This window comes from Opisthocomus hoazin, chromosome 2, assembly GCF_030867145.1.
Source record: "Opisthocomus hoazin isolate bOpiHoa1 chromosome 2, bOpiHoa1.hap1, whole genome shotgun sequence".
Classification (NCBI taxonomy): Eukaryota; Metazoa; Chordata; class Aves; order Opisthocomiformes; family Opisthocomidae; genus Opisthocomus; species Opisthocomus hoazin.
In genome coordinates, this window is record NC_134415.1 from 90,614,955 (window position 1) to 90,637,472 (window position 22,518).

The 22,518-nt window shown below is 42.6% G+C and overlaps 2 protein-coding genes across 2 annotated transcripts in view; one reads left to right on the top strand and one right to left on the bottom strand.

Annotated features, from left to right (window-relative positions):
• Positions 1 to 7,671: 7,671 nt before the first annotated feature.
• On the top strand, positions 7,672 to 14,204 carry GJB7 (gap junction protein beta 7). The gene is made up of 2 exons (XM_009939015.1): positions 7,672 to 8,382; positions 14,085 to 14,204. The coding sequence occupies exons 1-2, from the start codon at positions 7,672 to 7,674 to the stop codon at positions 14,202 to 14,204; spliced, it is 831 nt and encodes a 276-aa protein (XP_009937317.1).
• The window catches only part of ZNF292 (zinc finger protein 292), a 71,993-nt gene continuing 59,986 nt past the window's right edge, over positions 10,512 to 22,518 (bottom strand). Inside the window, exon 8 of the mRNA XM_075414406.1 lies at positions 10,512 to 22,499. Within this exon, the coding sequence (XP_075270521.1) occupies positions 15,315 to 22,499 (7,185 nt within the window). The 3' untranslated portion in view covers positions 10,512 to 15,314. The remainder of the gene's footprint in view (positions 22,500 to 22,518) is intronic.

Below are 22,518 nucleotides of genomic sequence, written 5' to 3' on the forward strand. Positions count from 1 at the left end.
CAGTTTACCAAAGTAACAAAGACAACAATGAACTGTGTCTGCCCTCTCTCAAAACCCATTCATTGCTGCAGAGGGGAGACCACAGCAATTAGCAGCTGGCAAAGCATCACACTCAGCAGCCGCTGGGTTATTAAGTGGTGTTTCCGGTTTCCCTAAACACAAAACAATACGCGATTTTGCCACCACTGGCTGTAAAGCAGAATGCCAAGCGTGCTTAAGGTTACGAAGCCTACTGAAGATGTAGTTTAGAAGTGATGTTTTCAGAGAAGTGAATGTTTGGCAGCTAAGATCCTGAAGCCCAGAAAGGAAGGAGATTTGTCCCAAGCCATTGCAGAAGCCTGTGCGAAAGTCAGGTGCAAAAGCCAAACCAACCAGCTCCGGTCTAGTGATAAATGACCAACTGAGTCCTCTTCCATCTGGTCTTGTCTTTTCCTTCCTGTAGTTGGTTGGCAAATAAACACCTAGGCTGATGTTTTCACACACCACATGCGTATTTTAAGCACTATTTGTTTGTGGAGTTCTACTTTTAATATCACAGTACCCAGAGGTTTATCTCCCAATGTACCAAAGGGCTTATTTCTTGCTCTGAGGAGTTAAAAGTTAATAACAGGCATGAAACAGTGAGAGGTTAGAATCAGTGAGCTAGGGAAGGTGAAAGCGAAGGACAGGGCTACAAAAGACCATGGCTCTTTTCTTAGCTCTGCCTCTGATGTGCTGACTGATGCTGGATAAACCACATCACCTTACTGGTGGACATCTCCTTCTCCACAGCACGTTTCCTCTGTCTAGATTGTTGATGTTTTGAGGAAAGGACTCCATTTCTTACTACGTGTTAATGAAGGGTTTATACCAGTGAAGTTCAGTGTAAAGTATCTATAGATTACTTCTTGTCAATCTGTGAGAGAAGAGCAAGCTATCGCCAGTACGTGTACATCTGCCACCACTTCCACTGGAAGCGTCTGAAGGATGAAATAGGTGGGAAGCCCTTGGCTCACGTCAGCCTGAGAAGCATGGACTCTGCTGCACTACCACCAGCAGCGGTCGTGGCAGAAGCAAAGAACTCAGCCAGCACGCAGACCAGGAGGGTTGTGTTTGTCCATGGGTTGTCAAGCCTCACCTGGCTTGTTTCTGAAGAGCCTTAAAAAGCAATGAGTATCAACACGATATTAATGTTACAGCTTTACTTATTTGATGATGAGAGACGGGTTGTCTGAACAAGACAAAGTTAATTTTTATGACCTGTTTTCTCTCATTGGCTCTTTTATAAGGACCTGGAAATCATCTTACATTGGGACTCTCACCATTGAACAAGAAACTAAGGCGCTGCAAGGTTAGTGACTCGTAGCAATAGTTTTTCAGCTCCTATCGCAGATGTGCAACAGTTTGAATAGCTGATGCACACGCAGTTTAGTAGGGTGATTTTGAATGGAGTTACACTGTACCTTGGTGTTCCCAAGAGGTTTCCTGCTCCCTCTTCTTCTGTAGCGGAGCAGTGGAATAGGTGCACCATGCTGGGGTGGGGGGGCTAGTTGAGCTTCCATCAGTTTAAGAGCAGACTGAACAAACATCTGTCGGGAACAGTATATGCACAACAAAGCCTTCTTAGGGCCAGAGAATGAAGCCAGTCAGTGTTCCTCAGCCTGTGGACCTTACACCTCTGACAGTCAGTTAAGGAAGCAGTGGGTAGTCCATGAAACAAGCACAAAGACTCAGCAACCGTAAAACAGATGCACACTTCCTTATATCAGCAAACAAAGAAAATAAGGGGAAAATGCAGTTACTAAATGAATATCTGAAGTTAAGCTTCATTATTTGTTTGGTCATTTATGGAAAGCATTGTGCCAACACTTTTTTCTTCTTCTCCTCATAAAACTGAGATGATCCTTGGTGTTTAAAAAAGAAGCACTGCGATGATGTTTTGGTTAAATTGTAAAAGAAATGGAGAGGATGAACTCTCAAGATTGTTACCGACTCTGCTTTTTATGATTCTCTGCTTCTGCTCTCTGCTTTATCATGTTTGCCACTACTTACAGTTCTCTTTCTTCCTGTCAAAAAACAAAAGGTAAGTTGTACGTGCAGCAAAATACTCCCATTAAAATTTTATATCAGAAAGTGTTTTTCCATCTCTCAGCTTGTGAGAATAATTCAGCTTGCTTGTACAGCATTCATAGATCCACCGTTCCCAGACTTGTGTTCTTTCTGTTATTTCTCACTGTTCCATCTCCATTTCCCGCAATACTGCGCCTTCTTCCTGTAATTTGCCTGCTCGCTGAGCTCCCAGCTGCCTGCCCTCTTTATGCCCCTAACACTTTGGATGCTTTCCTCACTTCCTCTCTACTTAGTTTGTTCTTGAATTTTCTTACTTTCTTCCCCCACTTTCCTCTGCATAAAGATACCTTTTCTGCTTTTAAAGTAATTAAATTAGCAGAGCTGATTGAAATCTAGGTGAACTAATTCTCTGAGCATTACGCTTTTCAATGGGTGCGTTACTCAATGCACATTACCCAACCTTCTGTAGACCTCACTGAACAACAGAAATGATTACTTGATGAATACATTCAACAACAATAGCATTATTCAAACACTTCACTCAATAAATTACCTTCAGCACACCCAGAAGTTAATGGTGCGTTCATGTTGCCCTGTTTGCTCAGCAGAGCACGTGTGCAGCCTTAAGGGGGGAAACCAAGTCTCTGGTACCTCTGAGGGAAGCAGGGGGTGCGGACGCTTTTCTGGTCATTTCTGTCTCTAGTGAGCAGGACACGATGCGTGTGCGGTGGTGGGTGTTTAAGTCACATCTAGGGAATTAAATATATGTGAGGAGGAGAGAGATTACCTGCTCCATTTCCTGACTGGCAGTAGAAGAAGCCCAGGCACGTGTTTTCATGCTCATCCCTGGTACTTCAGCTAGAAATCAGTACAACAAATCAACGTATCTCTAATCTTCAGCTTTTGTCCAAGTTGGGGTGTGCGTGTGTGGATGTGTATGGAGCAGCAGGTTGAAGTAAATCTAACCTCAGATCCCTGCTCATCACTTCTTGCTCCATTCAACTTTTCTTGAGCGCTTGGAGCAAATAATCTTTCTTTTACTGTTTAAGACTCTCTAGTCGCTCCTTTGTAATTTCCAGTAGAGGCTAAGTCTTTTCCTTGTCTTTATTTCCACAGTGCTAAACAGATCCCCCTTTGACCCTTTTGTTGCTTTTTTAAACCTTTGAGTCATTTCATTGTTAGCCTCAATGCTGGACGTTACCTTGATGCAAAATGATGTCATCTACATTTTCTACCCAATTTCTTTAGCCAGTTTCCCTTCTTGACTCCCTTTGATTCATTCTGCACAAAATGAACCTCCCCCAAATGCTACAGTTGAAATCTCTCTTCTACTGCTCAGTTGTGTGCTTACTTGAAGATTCCTTTTTTTTGAATCCTCACCTTTCTCTGAATTTCATACAGCCCATATAATGTCTTTGTCTTCTCTAGCCTCAGCTGACTTCACCTCTCATCAGTCTGTGCCTGTGTTGTCCCATGAAGTCAACTATCTCTTGTTCACCTGCTAACTCCTTATCTTTGAAGGCCATTTTATTTTTTCCGTTCCATATGTTCTTTGCAATGCTTCAGTGAATTAATTGTATTTTCAAAGGATACAAAGGCAGCAGTTAACATCCACAATCTTCTGTAGCAACAGTGGTGCAAAAAGCAAACATAACCTTTAAAGGCACATTTGCAGCTCTTTTGAATAGAGGAGCTGTGCTGGTTACAATCCAAAGAATATGTACTGGGTCTGCATGGCAAGGTTTTGGTAGTAGGGGGGCTACAGGGGTGGCTTATGTGAGAAGCTGTCAGAATCTTCCCCAATGTCCGATAGAGCCAGTGCCACCGGCTCCAAGACAGACCTGCTGCTGGCCAAGGCCGAGCCCATCAGTGACAGTGGTAGCACCTCTGTGATAACAGATTTAAGAAGGGGAAAAAGCTGCTGCGCAACAGCAGCTGCAGGCAGAGAGAGGAATGAGAATATGTGAAACAGCCCTGTGGACACCGAGGTCAGTGAAGAAAGAGGGGGAGGAGGTGCTCTAGGTGCTGGAGCAGAGATTCCCCTGCAGCTCGTGATGAAGACAATGGTGAGGCAGGCTGTGCCCCTGTAGTGCATGGAGGTCCATGGTGGAGCAGATCTCCACCTGCAGCCCATGGAAGGGTCCCCACGCCAGAGCAAGTGGATGCCTGAAGTAGGCTGTGACCCCATGGAGAGCCTGCGCTGGAGCAGACTCCTGCCAGGACCTGTGGCCCCATGGAGAGAGGAGCCCGCAGCAGGTTTGCTGGCAGGGCTTGTGACCCCGCGGGGGACCCATGCTGGAGCAGCCTGTTCCTGAAGGACTGCACCCCGTGGGAGGGACCCGCACTGGAGCAGTTCATGAAGAACTGCAGCCCATGGGAAGGACCCACGTTGCAGCAGTTCGTGGAAGACTGTCTCCCATGGGAGGGACCCCTTGCTGGAGCAGAGTGTGAGGAGTCCTCCCCCTGAGGAGGAAGGAGCAGCAGAGACAGGGTGCGATGAACTGACCGTAACCCCCATTCCCCGTCCCCCTTCACCGCTCGTGGGGAGGAGGGAGAGAAATGGGAGTGAAATTGAGCCCGGGAAGAAGGGATGGGTGGGGGGAAGGAGTTTTAAGATTTAGGTTTTATTTCTCACTATCCTGGTCTGATTTGATTGGTAATAAATGAAATTAATTTTTCCTGAGTCGAGTCTGTTTTGCCTGTGATGGTAATTGCTGAGCCATCTCCCTGTCCTCATCTCAACCCAGGAGCCTTTCATTGTATTTTCTCTCTGCTGCCCTCCAGCTGAGGAGAGGAGTGACCGAGTGGCTTTAGTGGGCACCTGGCATCCAGCCAGGGTCAACCCACCACACAACAGGCTCTGTGGCCCTTTAGGCTTGTGGCTGAAGGTTGTCCTATACAACCATTTCTCAACATCAAGTGGAGGCTGCAAGTGGGAAAATATAACCAAGGCTCTGCAGACTTCTGGCTGCAGAAGCACCAGCGGCTACAAGACCTGTCCTGCAGTCTTTAAAAAAATTTCAGTTTCTCATCAACAGAGCCCATAGACCAGGAGCCATCTTCACTGCTGTGAAATCCCTGCTGCCTCACTGCCAGACTTCTAGGTATGAGAATGTGTCGCTGTCTTTCAAAATAGCTTTGCGGGAATTTCATCCATCTGATCTTCTGGCTGGCTAGAATTTGCCCATTGCTCAGGATCTGCTGGAGATTTTAGTCAAATCCTTCATCCCCATTTTCTCTGGGCAGGACTTTCTTCTCCCATTCACATAGTTCTGCTCAATGTGGGATTGGCAAAAGCAGGTATAAACATTGCTCTTTTCTAAATCCTCTTGCTACTCAGGTAAGGAAGTAGCAGCTCAGCCTTGGGAAAAGAGACCTCAAGGTAAATTTCTCAGTCTGTGTTTAGGTATCTCCATGGCCTGATTTCCACCAGTGCTGGTTTCCACTGATTTTAGTACCTTGCTGGTGACCCAACACATCTTTCATTTCTGTCCCAATTTGTTCAGCTGGAGGCTCAGAACTAGTGTAACTCCAGTCATGGATTGATAGGTGACATTAGAAAGGGATGGTGCAGTTCTTATGGCCATTAGCAAAAGCCCACTCACAGCCATATTAATTTTCCATGGAGTAACAAAATTCAGTCTTCCCTTGTGTAGTGCTTGCACACATCTTAGAATCCTAGGATCATCTGGTCCAAACCCCCTGCCGAAGCAGGGTCTCCTATAGCAGGCTGCACAGGACCTTGTCCAGGCAGGTTTTGAATATCTCCAGAGAAGGAGACTCCACAACCTCCCTGGGCAACCTGTTCCAGTGCTCCGTCACCCTCAGAGGGAAGTTCTTCCTCATGTTCAGATGGAACTTTCTGTGCTTCAGTTTGTGCCCATTGCACCTTGTCCTGTCGTTAACATTCATGCTGCTTATGTCAATGGTTTCCTTCCTTGCCTGTGCTTTATTACATAGTAGTATCTTCACGCTTTACTATTCAGCTCCTTTGAGACTGATGTTGTACTGACTGTGTATTACTTCTCTAGAAAGCATTAAAGCCCTAGTGCTGATGTCTTGAAGAGCTTAATTTAAACTTCTGCTTGAGCTCTAATTGCAGACATGGAGGATAGAAATAGCTCTTTAATGACAAAGTCACTACCCTGCATATTTAAAAGCATATAAGCATATGTCTGATAGGATATAAGCCAATTGATATTCCCATTATTCTTTTTTATCTGCAGCATAAAGGAGTAGCTTGGTAACCATTCTTCGTGAGAACATCTTTTTCCAGCATCCTTCCCGGTATAAATCAGCAATATATCCATTTCTGCAGCTGTCCCTCAGCTCCTCAAGTAAGTCACCAGCTCACCAGCTGTAATGGTAGCAGTGCAGGAATACCCAAATAGGCCAATAACCTTGTTTTCCAGGAGAAGTCTGCCCATAGGTAGAGGTCATGATGAGCTGCAAAATCAGGGGACAGCAAAAGAAGTACTGAGCTTTCCGTCTGGGATGAGTTTTGTGAGATGCTGTGGCCCGATTACTACTCGTACTCAAACTTGACAGCTGATGAACTTGCTCATGCATCAGTACTAGCTGCAGCTACGGCAGTGGCGGCGGGATTTGCACGTGCCACTGCAGCCACAGAGGGGTACGCTTTCTCTCCTGCTAGGCAAAGCTTGCAGGAGTAGGAGATGGGATGAGGACAGTACATGATAGAACACACAGCTCTGGAAACTTCTCAGATGTCCCTCCTCACACCTCCCAGCCATTCTGTGTCCTGGGAACACATTTACTTTTTGCTCTTGCAAAACAAAGGAGCTTGGTATCCTCACAGATCCGCGCAGACCTCGGAGCTGGGGCCTGGTGGGAAGGTGACCATATGCTCTTGGTGGTTATCTCAGGTCTTATTTTGAGTTTGAGGAGAGTCTGGCTGCCCATGGCTCCTTAGGCAGGTCTTCCAAAAGAAGCATTTGAGACTAAGAGAGGGGAAGACTAGTGCGGAAAAGAAACTATAAAATAAAAACATTTTTGGAGTAAAGTTTAGTGCATTTCTTACATGATGAGTAACACAACAAATAAAATCTAGTGAAGCAGGACAGGATTTAAAATATTGCACAAGTTTCCCAAGTTAGAAAAGACAAAAGGAAAACAATTTGCATTTTGGTAGTCAACTTATTATGGGACACTTGGCTCCTATACACAAAGTGAAATCTGATTTGACTTTGCTTAGTATTTGTGTAACTGACAGTGTTAATTTGAGTGTACCTCAGAGGTTGAGTGCTAGCCTGAACTCGACGGAGAAAGCTCTGCCTGATGCTCAGGAGATCCTGGGGAAGAACAGGCACATTTACTTGCAGAGGGCAGTCTAGCAGAATGATTAGGTTTCCGTCTAATTGACAAAATTCACTTTAACAGCAAATAAATTTTATAAAGTAGCCTCAGAAGATACAAAATATCAGAACTAAAAGCAGTTTGTTGTTGTTTTCCTTTTTAAATGCTTAATAATTTCAAATTACTTCAGCTACTGGTTATGTTTCACCTTGAATGAACTTCTCATTTCTCTTCACCCAAGAAAAAGCATCTCTCTGATCTTGTCTTTCCTTGATACAGCATTTCCTTCCTTCCTTGAGGAGAAAAATGAGTTGGGCATGCCTATGTGATCTGATGAGTGGAGTCAATAAATATTCAACAGGAATTGGAAGAATTTGGATAGCAGTTGTGTTCATATTCCGCTTATTGCTTTACATTGTGGCTGCAGAAAGCATCTGGAAATACGAACATGATGAATTTGAATGCAACATCAGGCAGCCTGGTTGTGAAAACGTCTGCTTTGACCATTTTTTCCCTGTCTCACACATCAGACTTTGGGATTTGCAATTAATTATGGTCTCCACCCCTTCACTCTTGGTTGTTTTTCATGTTGCTTACCGAGAGAACAGAGAGAAACACCACAACCAGAAACTTTATAGAAGTTCAGGGGAGCCAGATGGTGGATTGCTGTGCACTTACCTTGTCAGCCTTATTTTAAAAACAGGATTTGAAATAGTTTTCCTTGTTCTGTTTTATAAATTGTACAATGGTTTCAAAGTACCACGTCTTGTGAAATGTGACATAAGACCCTGTCCCAATACTGTAGACTGCTATATTTCCAGACCCACAGAGAAGACGATTTTCCTCTATTTTCTGGTGGCAACTTCATGCCTGTGCATTGTATTAAATCTAAGTGAACTGAGTTATCTCATTTTCAAATACTCCATAAAATGTTATCTGAAGAGATACATCAAGAAACGTCATGGCTCAAAAAGTGATTGCCACAAATCAGAACTCATCAGTCAGAACAGACCAGCAGCTCCCCGTCCTTGCCCTCTGAATATACAAGATGAATGTGAAAAATGTTCCCTGTTGACTTGAGAGAAAGTTAGAGATCACCTTCCCTACAGGGGAAGCTGGGTTTGACGAACTGCTTCTTCAATCAGTGCTTTACAGAACTGAAAGGATAGTTACGTAGGAAATACTTTTTCTCTATTAATTCTCCCTTACTTAAGCAGATAAATTCAGTCACATTATGTATAGGATATATAGAATTATATAGATCTTTTAATGTTGAAACAAGAGGTGTAGAAGTCTGAAAATTCCATGAAGTTTTAATATAAATACAGATGCTTATGATAAGTCATGCTGAAACAATTGCTCAAACAGTTGTGTTTTGAATATTACACAGAATTGCTTTGGTACAAGCAGAAAGAGGCTTTTTATATGCAGAGTTCAAGAACATGGGATTGATTTAAGACGCTGAACAGTAAGGGGGTGTACAGCCTTTGTCAGGTGAGTGGATACGGTAACTGTTGAAATAGCAATCGGAAAGCGCTGGCGTACAGTGGCTGCTGGTGTTTTGAAGTGAGCTGGATGGTCATAAGCCCACTCCACTGGACTACCGTAAAACATCTCGAAAAAAGAAAAAAATAAGATGAGGTAGACACATCTAGTTTAGCCCATGGTGATAAAGACAGACCTGGTTATTTAGCTATTTATTGAGCACCTCCTTCTGGAGGTATCTGAGCCCTTTACAGTTTTAGGGTCTTCATCATCAGAACCCATCCTGTAAGCAAAGGTACTGGCCCAAGTTTGTGCAGGCAGCATACGCCAGAGCAGAGAGTTAATGCCTGGTCACCTGCACCGGGCTGCTCCCGAGTCATTAGACTTTGCTTCTGTTCTGTGGTTGTGGCATTTAAGGGAAAAGATCATTCCCAGTTTTCTAGTATCCAAGTAGAGCAATGTCAACCGCACAGCATGGCAAAACAGTAGCCAGTAGTCCTAGCATTCAGTAGCTTGGAACCAGGTCCCTTTAGTAAGGCTGAGAATACTGCTCCTCCTTCAGTAGATTTCTCTGCCGTAGAAGAACATGGGAAATCTAAAAATACGAAAAGCTTCCAGCAGAGGCAAAGTGAAAAAGAGTCACCTATTCCCTCCCTGCACAGTTCAGAATATTAAACACCACACACCTCTGCTCTTTGCTATGGGTGTCTCTCAGGCTGACAGGAAAGGGATGGAAATCAGCTACGATGTGTCTTCTGTTGAACCTAGACTCCCAAGATGATAGAAATTAGTGCCTAAAATGACTTATTTCAGGGTAGCTTTGTTCTCTTTCCATTGCTGGGATGAAAGACCTTTGGACATATATCAGTACTGAGCCTGATCAAAATACACTCTTCAGAGAAAAACACCGCCTGCAATAAGGGGAGCTGCCTGACTGTTGAGCTGATTTTATTGTTCACGCCAGGATGAAGAGGAGGAAACAGTAGCAAAAACATGTGAACTATTATAGCTGCCTGAATGTTGAACCAATTTTATTGTTTGTGCCAAGACAAAGAGTAGGAAACCATAGCAAAAGCATGTTAACTGTTTTTTCACTCAAAAAAAACCCCCAGCTTCGGTTACAAAGCATTACTTTTATGAGTCCTGGGGTAGCAGTTACGGAATTAAGAACTAATGAATAAACTATGTGCTTTTGTCTGTGATTTTCAAGCTTTTTTCCTAAAACAAACCTGCTTTTATAAAAGGTGAAAATATATTTGCTGCTGAACTTAGAGCGACAGCAATCCCTCAGATATTAGCCACAGCTTGTGGCCAGTTAAAGTCTTACATCTTGAGTAATGCTGCATCCGCATACGTCGAGGCAACACACTTCACACAGTTGGGAACATTTTCTGTTAAACCTCTACATGCACAGAATGCGGCTTGTGACAGAAATGCAGTCAGAAATTCTTTTGCTGCTACTGGACAAAACCCACCAAGAAGCCCATGAAGCAAAACGACTGCCCGCCAGCCCTGTGTAACTCTGACGGCCACAGTTTGAGTGACCGAGAGCAAAACCCCAAATTATCCTGGCTCTTTTGTACCCTAATGTATCATTTTTTAAGACAAGGGCAACTCTATCAAAATAAGAAATGCTTCCAAAATTACTGTTTTTTAATTATTGAGGACAGATTTTAAGACAGCACATTAATGAAAAAGTATTTGTTTTTTTAAAGTAAGGTTTATTTGAGAGAAAACAAAGAGAAGCAAACACAGTTTAGCCAACACAGGTTTCTGATTAAATTTGTGCCTTAGCTGCTCTCTAATAAAAAAAGTGTATTAAGTCAGGGCTTGAAGGGTTTTAGAGCATCCGCTGAAGATCTGCGGCTGGTCAGAGCTTCCCGCTTAGACCGAAAATTCTCCTGTGAAACAGTAACTTTAATTCTTTGGAAAGTATATTCAAGGTTTTATTTCCAATTCCTATCTTCAACAGCCATGAAATGATAAACAAATTCCAAAGTCAACAGGTTTCAAGTCTCGGAGGACACTTCAGTTTTGACAAAGCCAGTACCTTACATGAGAAATATTCTGAAAAATTATTACGGACCAACTCTGTGTAACCCCCTACTCACTCGTAGCAAACCGACAAGTGGCTTTTACACCATGTGCTGCAGAACTAGAAGAGCGTTTGACAGAGCCACTATTGAAAAGGAAGTGAACATCACACAAGGAAGCTCTGTCAGATTTTACTTAACCTGAGAGAACAGAAACAACCTCACCCACTTTCTAAACCCTTGCTCTTCGCAAGCATTTGGTTTTTCACTGGCTCCTTCCCTTCCACAGCCCTTTCCCCGCCTTTATACTCCTTTGTGCTCTGGTTTAAGTTTCACTCATCCATCCATCCCTGAAGTCGTTTGCTTTTACATTTTTGGTTCAAATGAGCTTGTAGTCTCAGTCCCTAAACTAAAGGTTTAAGGGCTTTTTTGTGTATTCAACTTCCACGTCACTCAAACAGACAAAATAAAAAAAAAGATTCAAGTGCTATGTTTTTTTCCTTTTTGAAGCGTAAAACTACAGTCTCCTCAAGCACATAGCAATTGGTAGGAAGCTGACCTGAGCCCATACTGTAATGAAGAAGTAGCAAGACCACTCCGTGCACATTCATACAAAACTATTTACCTTATATTTCAAAACGTGTCTGCAAACACTAAAAGATCCAAAACCTACATAGATCCTAATTTTCTTTAAAACTTAGGTAATCTCCTTGCCTTCTGACACATGATGTTTGGGGAAAAAAAAAGGGGTCACAGAAAAAAATATTTCCCTATTTGCTGATAGTTTCCTCCTTCTACTGCCATCCCCAGTACCCCCGGCCCTTCTTCCCACCTCTCCAACAGGACCATCTTCTTCACACCCGAGGCTCCAGCCAGGGGCAAGCACAGTAGGAGCAGGAGCTCCTCCAGCCTGGGGGGCCTAAACCTCGGGGTAGTGTGGCCCTGCCTGCGCAGCTGGGAGCCCCAACCAACTAATTCTTTGGCACAGAAACTAATTGCAAGAATCCTGCTTTTTCTCACCTGAACCAATGACTGTTTTTCTGTCTCAGTTCCACAAGCATCGCTCCCTCGCTATCCAACAGCCACAGACGGGACATCCCAGCAGAATGCTCTAGGACCGACTGTCCCCCTACCCTGCTGAGAACGGCCACCCCAAAACATGTGAGGACAAACCCAGTAGTACTCTTATTCACACTGAATTAGGGCTCAGACAACAGTTAACCCTAAGAGAGGCTGACTGTCAGCTTAAAGATGTCTTTCAATCACAAACCAGCCCGTACTCTGCATCCAGACTGATTTAGCTGCTTCCCCATCAGTGACAACTGCTGCTTTACTCAGCACATTCCTGATGGTGACGAGGAGTGTAAAAGCAAGCATCTTGGCTCAAACGCACCACAGTGCATGCGTGACATGTCTGGAGGACAGAGACACAGGGGAGGAAAGAGAAGGGAGAGGAGATGGCCCCAGGTGCCGGGGCAGCCACCAGGCTGAGGTGCTGCTGGTGGAGCTGGGCTCAGCCACCCTGGAGCCCCTGTCCCGCCGGCAGCCCCAGGGGCACGGCTCCAGACTCCAGAGGAACTGTCAGCTCAGGCAGGCTGGCACAGCTACAGCAGGAGCTATTATACATCACTCCAGTTAAAATATCTAAATGCAAATACCAGATTTACTTCCTCGGGCACTTTTGTAAGTGGCTTTGCCAAACCACAGTGCCCTCTGCAGTCCATGACATCTTAAATCAGACCCTGCTTTCGGTCCCCCCTTTAAGTTTAAAATACTTTTTTTAAAAAGGAAAAAAACCCCCAACCATATTAGGTTACCTGTTGACCCCATACTAGGTTACCTGTTGGACAGGCTGTCAATACCCACGTAAAAGGGAGCGTGCCATGGAAGGCACTGACTATATTGGTACAGCACCCACTTTAATTGCATTAGTTGGGACAAGAATGAGACAATATCAAAAATCTCATTTCTCAGAAATTTAAATCCTATATTCAGATCCAAACCAGAAATTATTTCCTAGACACTTGTGACATTGGATTTTTTTTTTTGTTTTAAAATAGCGTTCTAGTATAGCCCTGTGTAGCTAAATAGTTGCATGCTATTCTCAGTCTAAAAACTGCAAATGATGCAGTGTCTATTATTGGGAATGTCTGTGTTGAAACTATTTAACTTACACCACATAAAATTCTTCTAAAAACTAACAGTTGTGAGGTCTGTCGACAGTGACTGCAGTGGTTAGGTACATCTGAAAACAAAGTATTTCAGGCAAGCTTTGTGGATCCTCACCAGAGGAGGTTCTCCGCCCTCTCCTCCCCTGCAGCAGATCTCCTCTGCAGTCCCTGCGGCTGGCATCCAACAGCAGCTCCGTCCAGGGAGACCGTGCAGCCTCTGGTAGGTAGAATGTGGCATCGTACGCTTATAATGATCTCTCCTGGAGTTAAAACGCAAGGATTTGCTTTGGTTTTGTCATTCTCAGACCGCACCTTTGACTTACTAACTTGGCAGAAATATCAGGTTAGTCACTCAGGAGGGATCGAAAGCGAGAGGAGCAAACGGGCTCCATTCAAATGGAAGCACGGGCTTTCTGAGAAGGTATGCAATGTAGCACCAGATAGCAAACCAAGGGCTATGCCCAAGTTGAAATGCTGTTGCCTTTCCACTTTTTCACATATAATCCTCGCTCTAATAACAAGTCACTTCATTTGGTTGTAGGAATGTGCCCTCTGCATTGATATTCAAGTAAACTGTCAAAGATTCCAGGTGAATAGCTTAAGAGCAATCAAGTGTAGCATTTAATGCAAAGCTTTACATGGCAAGACAAGTTTATAGAAAAGATCAAGCCAATCTCTCCCAAGATAAAGACTATTTTATATTACTGAAGGTAGGTCACATCCAGTAATGAGAATAATCCAGGAAAAATTTTTGGTACTGCACAATCCAGCTGGCTTGTCCCATCCGAGTTAAGCATGACCACGCATGAAAACCAACACTGGAGACTCCTGGGCACTGACAGCTCCCACCAAGGCATTCACGCTTCTGGTTACTCAACAAACTGGACACCTGTCGTTTCGGTTAGCAGCATACAGAGGAATTGCTCCAGTCCCGGGCACTACAAGCGGCACCGCTTCCGAGGCTCGTTCCAGTGTGGAAAAGAGAGAGGTGGCGAGAGTGCTGCCAGGCAGAGTCAGCAAGAGGCTGAAGAGCGCAGAGGGAGCCTGTGCCATCAATAGAGCACAACCACCGAGTTTATCTGTAAGATCACAATCTCACTTCCCTTTCAGAAAGTGCCTTGTTTATTCAGTTTTTAACGGTATGGCATAAGGACTCACGTATTTTATAGATAGATACCAAACTGGTATTATCAAAATAAACCATCTGTTTTATAAACCCACTATTTACAAAAACTGTTTCTGAAGTTTTTTTGTTTTGTTTGTTTTTTTAACAAAAATTAAACTATACACCAATCTAAGTTACAGAAACAAAAATAACCTTTATAAGATCACATGTATAAAACAAGAAATGAAATGTGATTTTATTTAAGGCAATACTGGGCTACTTCACAAATCACCACCTCAAATATATACACTGCTCCACACTACTAATTTTCTATCACATTCACAACGGATTCTTTAATACCAAATATTGTTTTAAGTCTTCAATGTAGCAAACTATTTTTATTCACATTTCCATTTTTATTATGGAATCATAAATGCTTTGTATCCAATTAAAAGCAATGAAAAATGTAGCTATAAGAAAACTATTATATTTATGAGTTAACTACATACGAATATCATCCATAGATACTGGATGTTAAAATTTACAAAAATGAGAGCGTGTCAGTACATTTAACCTATGAAATGTGATCTTATCCAGCTCCTCTCCTGTAAATAAATGCTTTATGCAAAATAAACTGGATATGGCAGACTTAGCTAATTTTAGTTCAAAAGTTCTTAATTTAAAATGATTAAAGGACAGTTTTAAAAACTTGCTCACTTAGTTACAAATTAAAATTCCGAATATAAATGTGTCATTTAATAGTTTAGACTTACAGACTGCTGGTGGCAGCAAATGATTTACAATAATAAATATATACAAAAAAAATGTATCTACAAATAAAGAGTACTGTTATACATGAGCAGTGACCTGGTGAAAGATACCAATCACAGACAACTCACAAAGATTTAGTTCATGGAAAGGACAATCTGATAGAAAGTTGAGGTTTTGATCAAGTATTTACAAAACTGAAGCAATTACTCTGTTCTTCAAGTCCCATAGGGATAAAAACAAATAAGAAATTTACATGACTTATGTCATGTTTTTTGCTAGATTAAATCACTTCAAAATAAAAGAACTCCACAGTTACTAGCATGCTTGATGGCTTCCTAGTCAAAATAAATTTTATTATAGGTCACGGCTAAACACATTGGGTTTTCAGTATTTTGACTCTCCTTCCTCGGTACTCAGGACAATTACTTTTGCAGCTGTAACCTCTGGATTATCCTCCCAACGTCCTTCGAGCTTTCTCAAACTGACGATAGGTTTCATTTCCTGAAGTTGCTTCAACACACGCTCAGTGCAGTCTTTGAGAGTCTTGTCTAAAACTATCTTTACATTATCACCACACAGAAGCCGTGATGGGTTGGCAAACGGTACCAGGGTTTCGGTTTCAGAACATGACCAAGTGACATTATTACTTGCTACAGAGGTCTTCTCGTTGGATTTTCGTGAGTTCGAATGGGATCCTTTTTTGGCTCCGTTGCTATGGTAGTCTCTTTCGGTATTTTTCTTTTGCTTCACAGCAGACTCTTCAAGGAACTTGAGGAATGACACTTCAAAACCCATTGGCTTAAACGAGCTCCAGTCGAAAGCCGCGGGTTGCTCTTCGGCTGTTTGAATGGCGACAGCAGTCTCTTCCTCCTTGTGCACACTACTCACGTCAATGGGCACTACTTCCTCAGTTTTTTCAGCTCTCCTCTTCTTATTCTGAGACAGATTTTTTTCTTTGTTTGCTCTTTTTAAGTTACCTTTTTGCTTTTCTGAGGGGCAGGAGGTGGTCTCCTGCAAGTCGCTATTTACACTGGAAGAGATTTTTGCTTGATTTTCAGCACTTGAACAATCCTCGTTAATCAGTTTAGTAATGAATAGTTCTGTCAGTTCGTCCACTTCATCTTTCTCACCTTTTTCAGTTTCCTTTTGTGGTAATGTAGATGTGCTTGAATCATTATTGCTCACTATCAAACTTGGTTCAGGCTCTTTCACATCACTTTTTTTATCAGTCTCCTCCTGCTCACAAGAGGCCTCCTTTACTTGTGGGATGGAGTGCTTTTTAGATACAATAAGAAGATTTCTGTGTTGGGAAGTAAATGCTTTGGACAGCTTGTGACATTTATAATGTCTTATTATGTTACTTTCGCTTGTAACTACGGATGAACATCCCTTTATCATACATGGATACTGAGTTATGAACCTGCTCGTACATTCCGACAAAGCATCGTTTCTAGCCTTTATTGAATACACGTTCTTGCCACGTTTCAGCGAATAAGCCTTATTTTCTTGAACTTGCATTCCTTTTGAGTTTTTGTTTTCCAAGTTCACATTTTTCTTTCGTTTTGTTTTCACCGACAGCCTGTTACCTTCTTTTCCTGATCTGTTTTTTAGCCCTCTCTGTTTGGACTTCAATGGTTTCTCCTGATTTGCTTTGCTTGAAATGTTTTCCTGACCTGGTGTCAGTCTCCTGGGTCTTATTAGATGATCTTTATGCTTGTCATTATGTTTATTAAAAATATGCCTCAAGAGGTTAGACCTAGTAGCATAAACACGGTCACAGCCTTCACAGTCACACTTGAATACGCCGTCATCTTCTACTTTGTTTGGCCTTATCTTAATACCGTGATCTGCCTCAAGATGTACAACGTAGTTAAGATATGCTGTAAACGAAGACTTACATTGAGACTGATCACAAGAAAACCTTCCCACTTCTGGAGGCGATTTCATGTTTCCAATTTGCTCTGGGGTCATGTCATGAAGCTTCATATAGTGTTGTATCAAGCTGGTAACTTCCTGGAAGATGCGAGAGCAGTCACTCACCTCACACCTGAATTCTCTGACAGTGGGTTTGGTTTCCACCTCATTGCGTTCCTCTTTGCCTGGCTCATTCTCCTCTTCCACTTCGGCAGAGAAGGCAGGGAGGTCCGATTTATGCACAGCTTGGTAATGAAGGATTAGGTTTTGTTGAATCGTAAACGCTGCGAAGCAGCCCTGATGGACGCACCGGTATGGTCTATAAGGGCTGTATCTGGTAGGAAACTCCAGAGATTTTGTTACAGGCTTCCTACGTTTTTTCTCCTCTTTTTCCTTCCTGTACTTCCTAACCTTGCGTACTATGGGTTGTGCCTGTGTACTACCAAGAGAGGCTGCATGATGCTGCTCCAGTGGAACAGAAACCACATGGGGAGGTTTTTCCAGTCTTTCGGGAATATTATTTTCTGGCAGAAGTTTTTCCAAGACTTTTACAGGCTCTACAACTTCCTTTATCTGAGCTTCTCTGACCAACGGAGCTGCAGCTTTGTTTTCTATTACTAGTGTCTGCAAAGTTTTTATTTCAACAGGTCGCGGGGCTGTGTTTACACTTTCATTTTGAGATCTTCTGCCGTAAGGCCTTTTAATTTTTAATTTTACCATCTCCTCTGTCGTAAAATGATGTACAAGCTGACAGTGTGCTCGGAGATTAGAGTTTCTTGTGAATGTTTTTGGACAGGTAGCTACAACACATTTGAATGGGGCATACTTCAGTTGATGTTTCTTTATTTCTAGTATCATTTCTGCAGTGTACTGATGAACCTTGCCGTAGTGTTTAAATAATGCGTCTTTTGTCATAGCACTATAATTGCAGCCTGGATTCTGACATACAAAAGGCTTATTAACTTTATCACTAAACTGAATGCTACTTGCCTCTGAAGATATCTGGATGATGGGTTTATTTTCACTTGATACCACAGGAACTACCGGTGCTAGCGTATCTGCTGGAGGACACTGGGAAACAGTCTCAGAGACTGGAATGGGTGAATCATTCTCTAGTTTCAGTTTTTGCAAGCCCTCCAGAATTTCCAATATTTGAGTATCATCCTTTTGAGATGTCTCAGACTGAGCAGAGCTACTCTTTGCAGTGGTGACATTCCCTGCATGCAAAACAAACTGTGCGGGAGTGGGTAGTTTTACACTATGTGCAGAATTTCCCACAGAAGCCTGTGCATTATTTACTTGCAAGTTCTGTCCTGAAACAGCAACTGTATCCTGAATTTCAGTTTTCACCTCAAGTATCTGTGAATTCATAGCAGTTTTAATTATTTCCAGGGTTTTTTCAAAGTTCTGCATAACACTGTCTTCTGAAATCTGTTCCTCTGAATTTGCCTGCACACAAGAATTTACAGCCACCATTTGGGAATCCCCGTTTTCAGTTTTTACTGTTAAGGAGGGTAATGTCGTATGAGCCTCAAGATTTGTTTTGAAGTTCTCTTTGATACTGGCCACGAATAACTGATTGTCAACATTATTGAGTTTCTGTGTGAGATCTTCCACCACCACTTGAGAGCCACAATTTGCCAGCAAGTTGGACTGAAAATTTTCTCCCTGTATTTGCATGTTTCCTTCAGTGCTTTTGGTTAGAAGTCCCATTGTCGTTGTATTATTTACTGCTACTTCTGGTGACGCATTGGGCGCAAGCAAGGGCGTAGATGCTTTTCTCTTCCTCTTTGAAGCACTCATTCCCTTCTTATTCAAGTTGCTTGATCCTGAATTCTTGGGACTACTTATAACTGAAACTCGTGGACTGTTCCCTGCAAAGTTTTGCGCTGCTGCAACAGTATTAGAAAACGAGCTAGGACATAAGCCATTTTCAACAGTCTTTAGCATTAAGTCCTCTGTTGCAAAAACAGGCAAACTCTTGCATTCATTCATTGGAGGAATTTTGGCATTGAGGGTGCTGTTTTGGTCTGTTAGCAGGGTACTGGGGTTACAGACTGTCTGCAGCAGAGGTGATGCAGCTGAGGTGGGGAGAACAGCTGCATTTATCTGAGTTGTACCAGTGACGCAACTTGTTGTAATTACGTGTGGAAGTACTTCTGTGTTATCGAAGGTACTCGGGATGCCTGCAGTTTCCAAGGCTTGTTTCATAATTTGATTTCCTTCCTCGTTCCCACCAGTATTAAAGTTAGTCACATTGGCCCGTGGAAATATAGTCTGCAGTAAGGCGGTGGAACGATTTTCAGCTGCAAGTAACTGGAGGAATGATGGATCTTTAAAACAAGTCTCTGGATTGAAGGCAGACTCCTGGGGTTGCTGCAAGTTTAATGAATTTGAGGAAAGAATCATACTGGCAAGCAAAGACTGTCCATTAGCCTGCAGAGCTTCTGCAGAAATTTCTGATCCTTCAAGAGGCTTACAGTAAGACCTCTTTGATAAGTGACCACCAAGTGATCTAGGATTAGTGAAAACTCTGAAACACCTGCTACAGATAAACTTGCCATCCCTAATTATTGCTGGCCACTTTGCCCGCTTGTTGTGTTTTGGCTTCCTTTCTTTCCCATTTGGGCCCCGGCCACGATCTTTTTTCACCTTTTCTGAAGCTGGATGCTGAGAACTAGTTTCATTGAAGTTACTTTCATTACTCAGTTGTGAGGGAAATATTTGATCATCAGTTTCCTCTTTCGGGAAAGCAGAACTAGTGTTTCCTTCTAGTTGCGATGAAAAGTTATTTGTGTTATTTTCCAGTTGTGAGAAGACTGAATTTGGAGGATTCTCTGCTGACGAAGGAAAGAGAGACATTGGACCATTTTCTGCAGGCAAAGGAAGGAAAGGATCTGAACCGCCGTCAATATTCAGAGGCATAACTGTTTTTGCCAGATCATCCAACTGGGAAGGTAAGGTTGCACCAGACAGATTTTCCATTTGTGAACATAAAACACTCTCAGGCTCACTTTTAATACGAGCAGACAAACTTGGATTTATGACACTTTCCACTACAGGCAACATAGGATTGGTCAGATTTTCTAGGTGGGTTGGGAAAAGCGTAGTTGAGCCATGTTGCACTTGACTGGAACAGGTGGCATTCAAATTAGGCTTGTGCTGTGCAGTAATAGCAGCACCACTGGGATTTCCCGCTTGCGATGGCGTAAGATACACAACCTTCCCATCGTTCGGCACATTTTGCAGATTACTGGATTTTCGTGGTTTCTTATTTTTACGCTGCATTTTAAAAGCTGCATACTGGTCAGGGTGTGCTGCCTTCATATGTTTGCCAATGCTCTGTGATGAGTTGTATGTTCGAGTACACCCCTCAACCTGACAATTAAATTTCTGAATTGGGGCTGCTGGCGACACGGCTGGAACTAAAGAGCTATTTATGTTAGGCTGTGAAGGAATAAACGTAATACTTTCTAAAGTTTTTAAAGGCAGGTTATATAGATTAGCTGCAGCCTTAATACTGTCTTCAATTTCAAGTTTGGAAATGGGTACACTGTTTCGATATCCTGCCTGATTCTGCATACTGAATGGATTTACAATGCTCACTTGTCTTTCTAAGCTTTTTGATTCAAGGGCTTCTGGTTTTAGTGTGTCTGAGGTCACAGAAATAATCTGAATATTCTGAGTCTGACTGAGACAGTCTTCTTCCTTTCTCTCTTGAAAAACTGGAAGACAGGAATCAACCGACGAGCACAACTGCTGGGCTCCAGTTTTAGTGGTATCTACTTTACTGGCAGCAGCAGCCAGTTTACCTCTTCTTACAAAGTTCTCTCGGATCTTCTGGCTAACAGTAGACACCTTAATGCTACTTGCTGGAACTGCCACTTCTGCCTTCACCAAACCTGCAGGAGACTGCTCTGAACCAGCATTAGGCAAGGAATCGCTTTGCCCCAGCACACTCGCCAATGCGTTTGCACTTTCATTCCCTACTGGTTCTGCTTTGATTTGATTCCAGACAATGTTTTCTCCTTTGGTAAAACTACTCTGGTTGTCAGCCAGAGGAGATGTCATTTCCTCTTTAACAGCAACTCCATCGGTATTTCCATTAGCTTTAGCAGGTTGACTAAGATCAGACTGATTAGTCTGGCTTTCAGGCTGTTGCACTTTTTCGGGCTGCTTGTTGTGATCCTCAACATGCTTTTCCAGTTCATTCTGAGAACGGTATACCTTTCCGCAGCCTACGACTTTGCAGGTGTAGGTATTATAGTGTTGTGCTTCGTGATCATAGAGTAAATAGGCTTCGGAAAACACTCTGCCACATTTAGGAAACATACACTTTGCTCTGAAGACCTGATGCTCTTTCCTATGCGTCAGCAGCTCAGCGTAACTGTTAAAACCAGCCTTACATTTCATCTGTATGCAGATATAAGGCTTGCTGCCACAGTGCATTTGTAAATGATCATTCAGGTGAGTAACACTTACGAAATGTCGTCTACAGTACTGGCAAATCACTTTTTTGCTTTGCATTTCAAGAAAACGTTTAGCTTCTTCGTTATCTTTATGCCCCTTTGCGTGTGCTATTAGATTTTTAAAATATTTAAAGCCTTTTTTACAAAACGTTACAGGACACGTGAATTCATTAACGGGGAGCGGCTTTTGAACTGGCACTATCTCTGGTATGTAAGGTTTATCTTTGTCATCGTTTTCATCATCCGAGCCATCATTATCATTAAACACAATGAAGTCTGTCGAATAGAGACTGTTCTTCTTAATGGGTCGCTGGTCCTGTTTGGATACAGCATCAGTTTTCTGATTCTCGTTGACAGTTGCTATTTTAGGAGGTCTTCCCAGTCTTCTCAGTGGTTTCATAGCAGCTAATCGCTCTTTGCTGGATTTTTTAACATGAAAAGTTACATGGGGAACAAAATTTTCTTTAGAATTAAAATTTTGGGCACAAATAGGGCAACTGTAAATTCCATCTTTATAATGTTTTTGTGCATGCCTAACTATTCTATGACCTAGGAATTCTTTGTCACATAACACGCAATACTGCATATAAGCTTGCCAGTTCCTAAATCTAGCTGATATGAACCCCCTCTCTCTGAGTTTTTTAATCTCTCTTTTTTTCTGCTTTTCATCTCCGATACCCTTAAGAAGGCCTGTAGCTTCATCAAAAGTGCCAGCAAGCCCATTCACAGAAGTTTCTTTAGTCTCTTCCTGGCAATCTTCAACCTTCTCATAAACTTCACTATCGTTTAGTTCGTCTATTGATGACACAATGGACGCCTCCTCTCCCATAAGTGCCAGACACTGACGCTTGAGAGTTTTCCAGTCCCAGAATTCTGGATCAAAAGGCCACTGAGTTTTCAGTACAAGTAAGAGCTCACAGCGCAAAGAATTTGGTATTGGAAGATTCTCTTCATCATACTTCTGGTCAGGCTGATTATACAGCATTTCAACAGCATAATATGCATCCACAGTGGGTTCAAGAAGAAATTCACTCAGCTGACAAGCACGTTTAACCTCCAAATCATCTGGAAGCAAGCAGGAAATAGTCTTGCAAATAGATATCTTGACATCTGTATTTTCACTGGATTCCAAGCGCAATGCTTTCACACACAGTTCAATGCAGGTTGCAAGTCCAGCACCATCGATCTGTAAAGCAAGACTAATT

Bases quoted from the DNA above. Each gene is read 5' to 3' on its own strand.
- GJB7 (XM_009939015.1), top strand. From the start codon at position 7,672: ATGAGTTGGGCATGCCTATGTGATCTGATGAGTGGAGTCAATAAATAT. The intron at 8,383-14,084 runs GCTCCCCGTCCT...AAGAGGCTGAAG, and splicing joins TCAGTCAGAACAGACCAGCA to AGCGCAGAGGGAGCCTGTGC.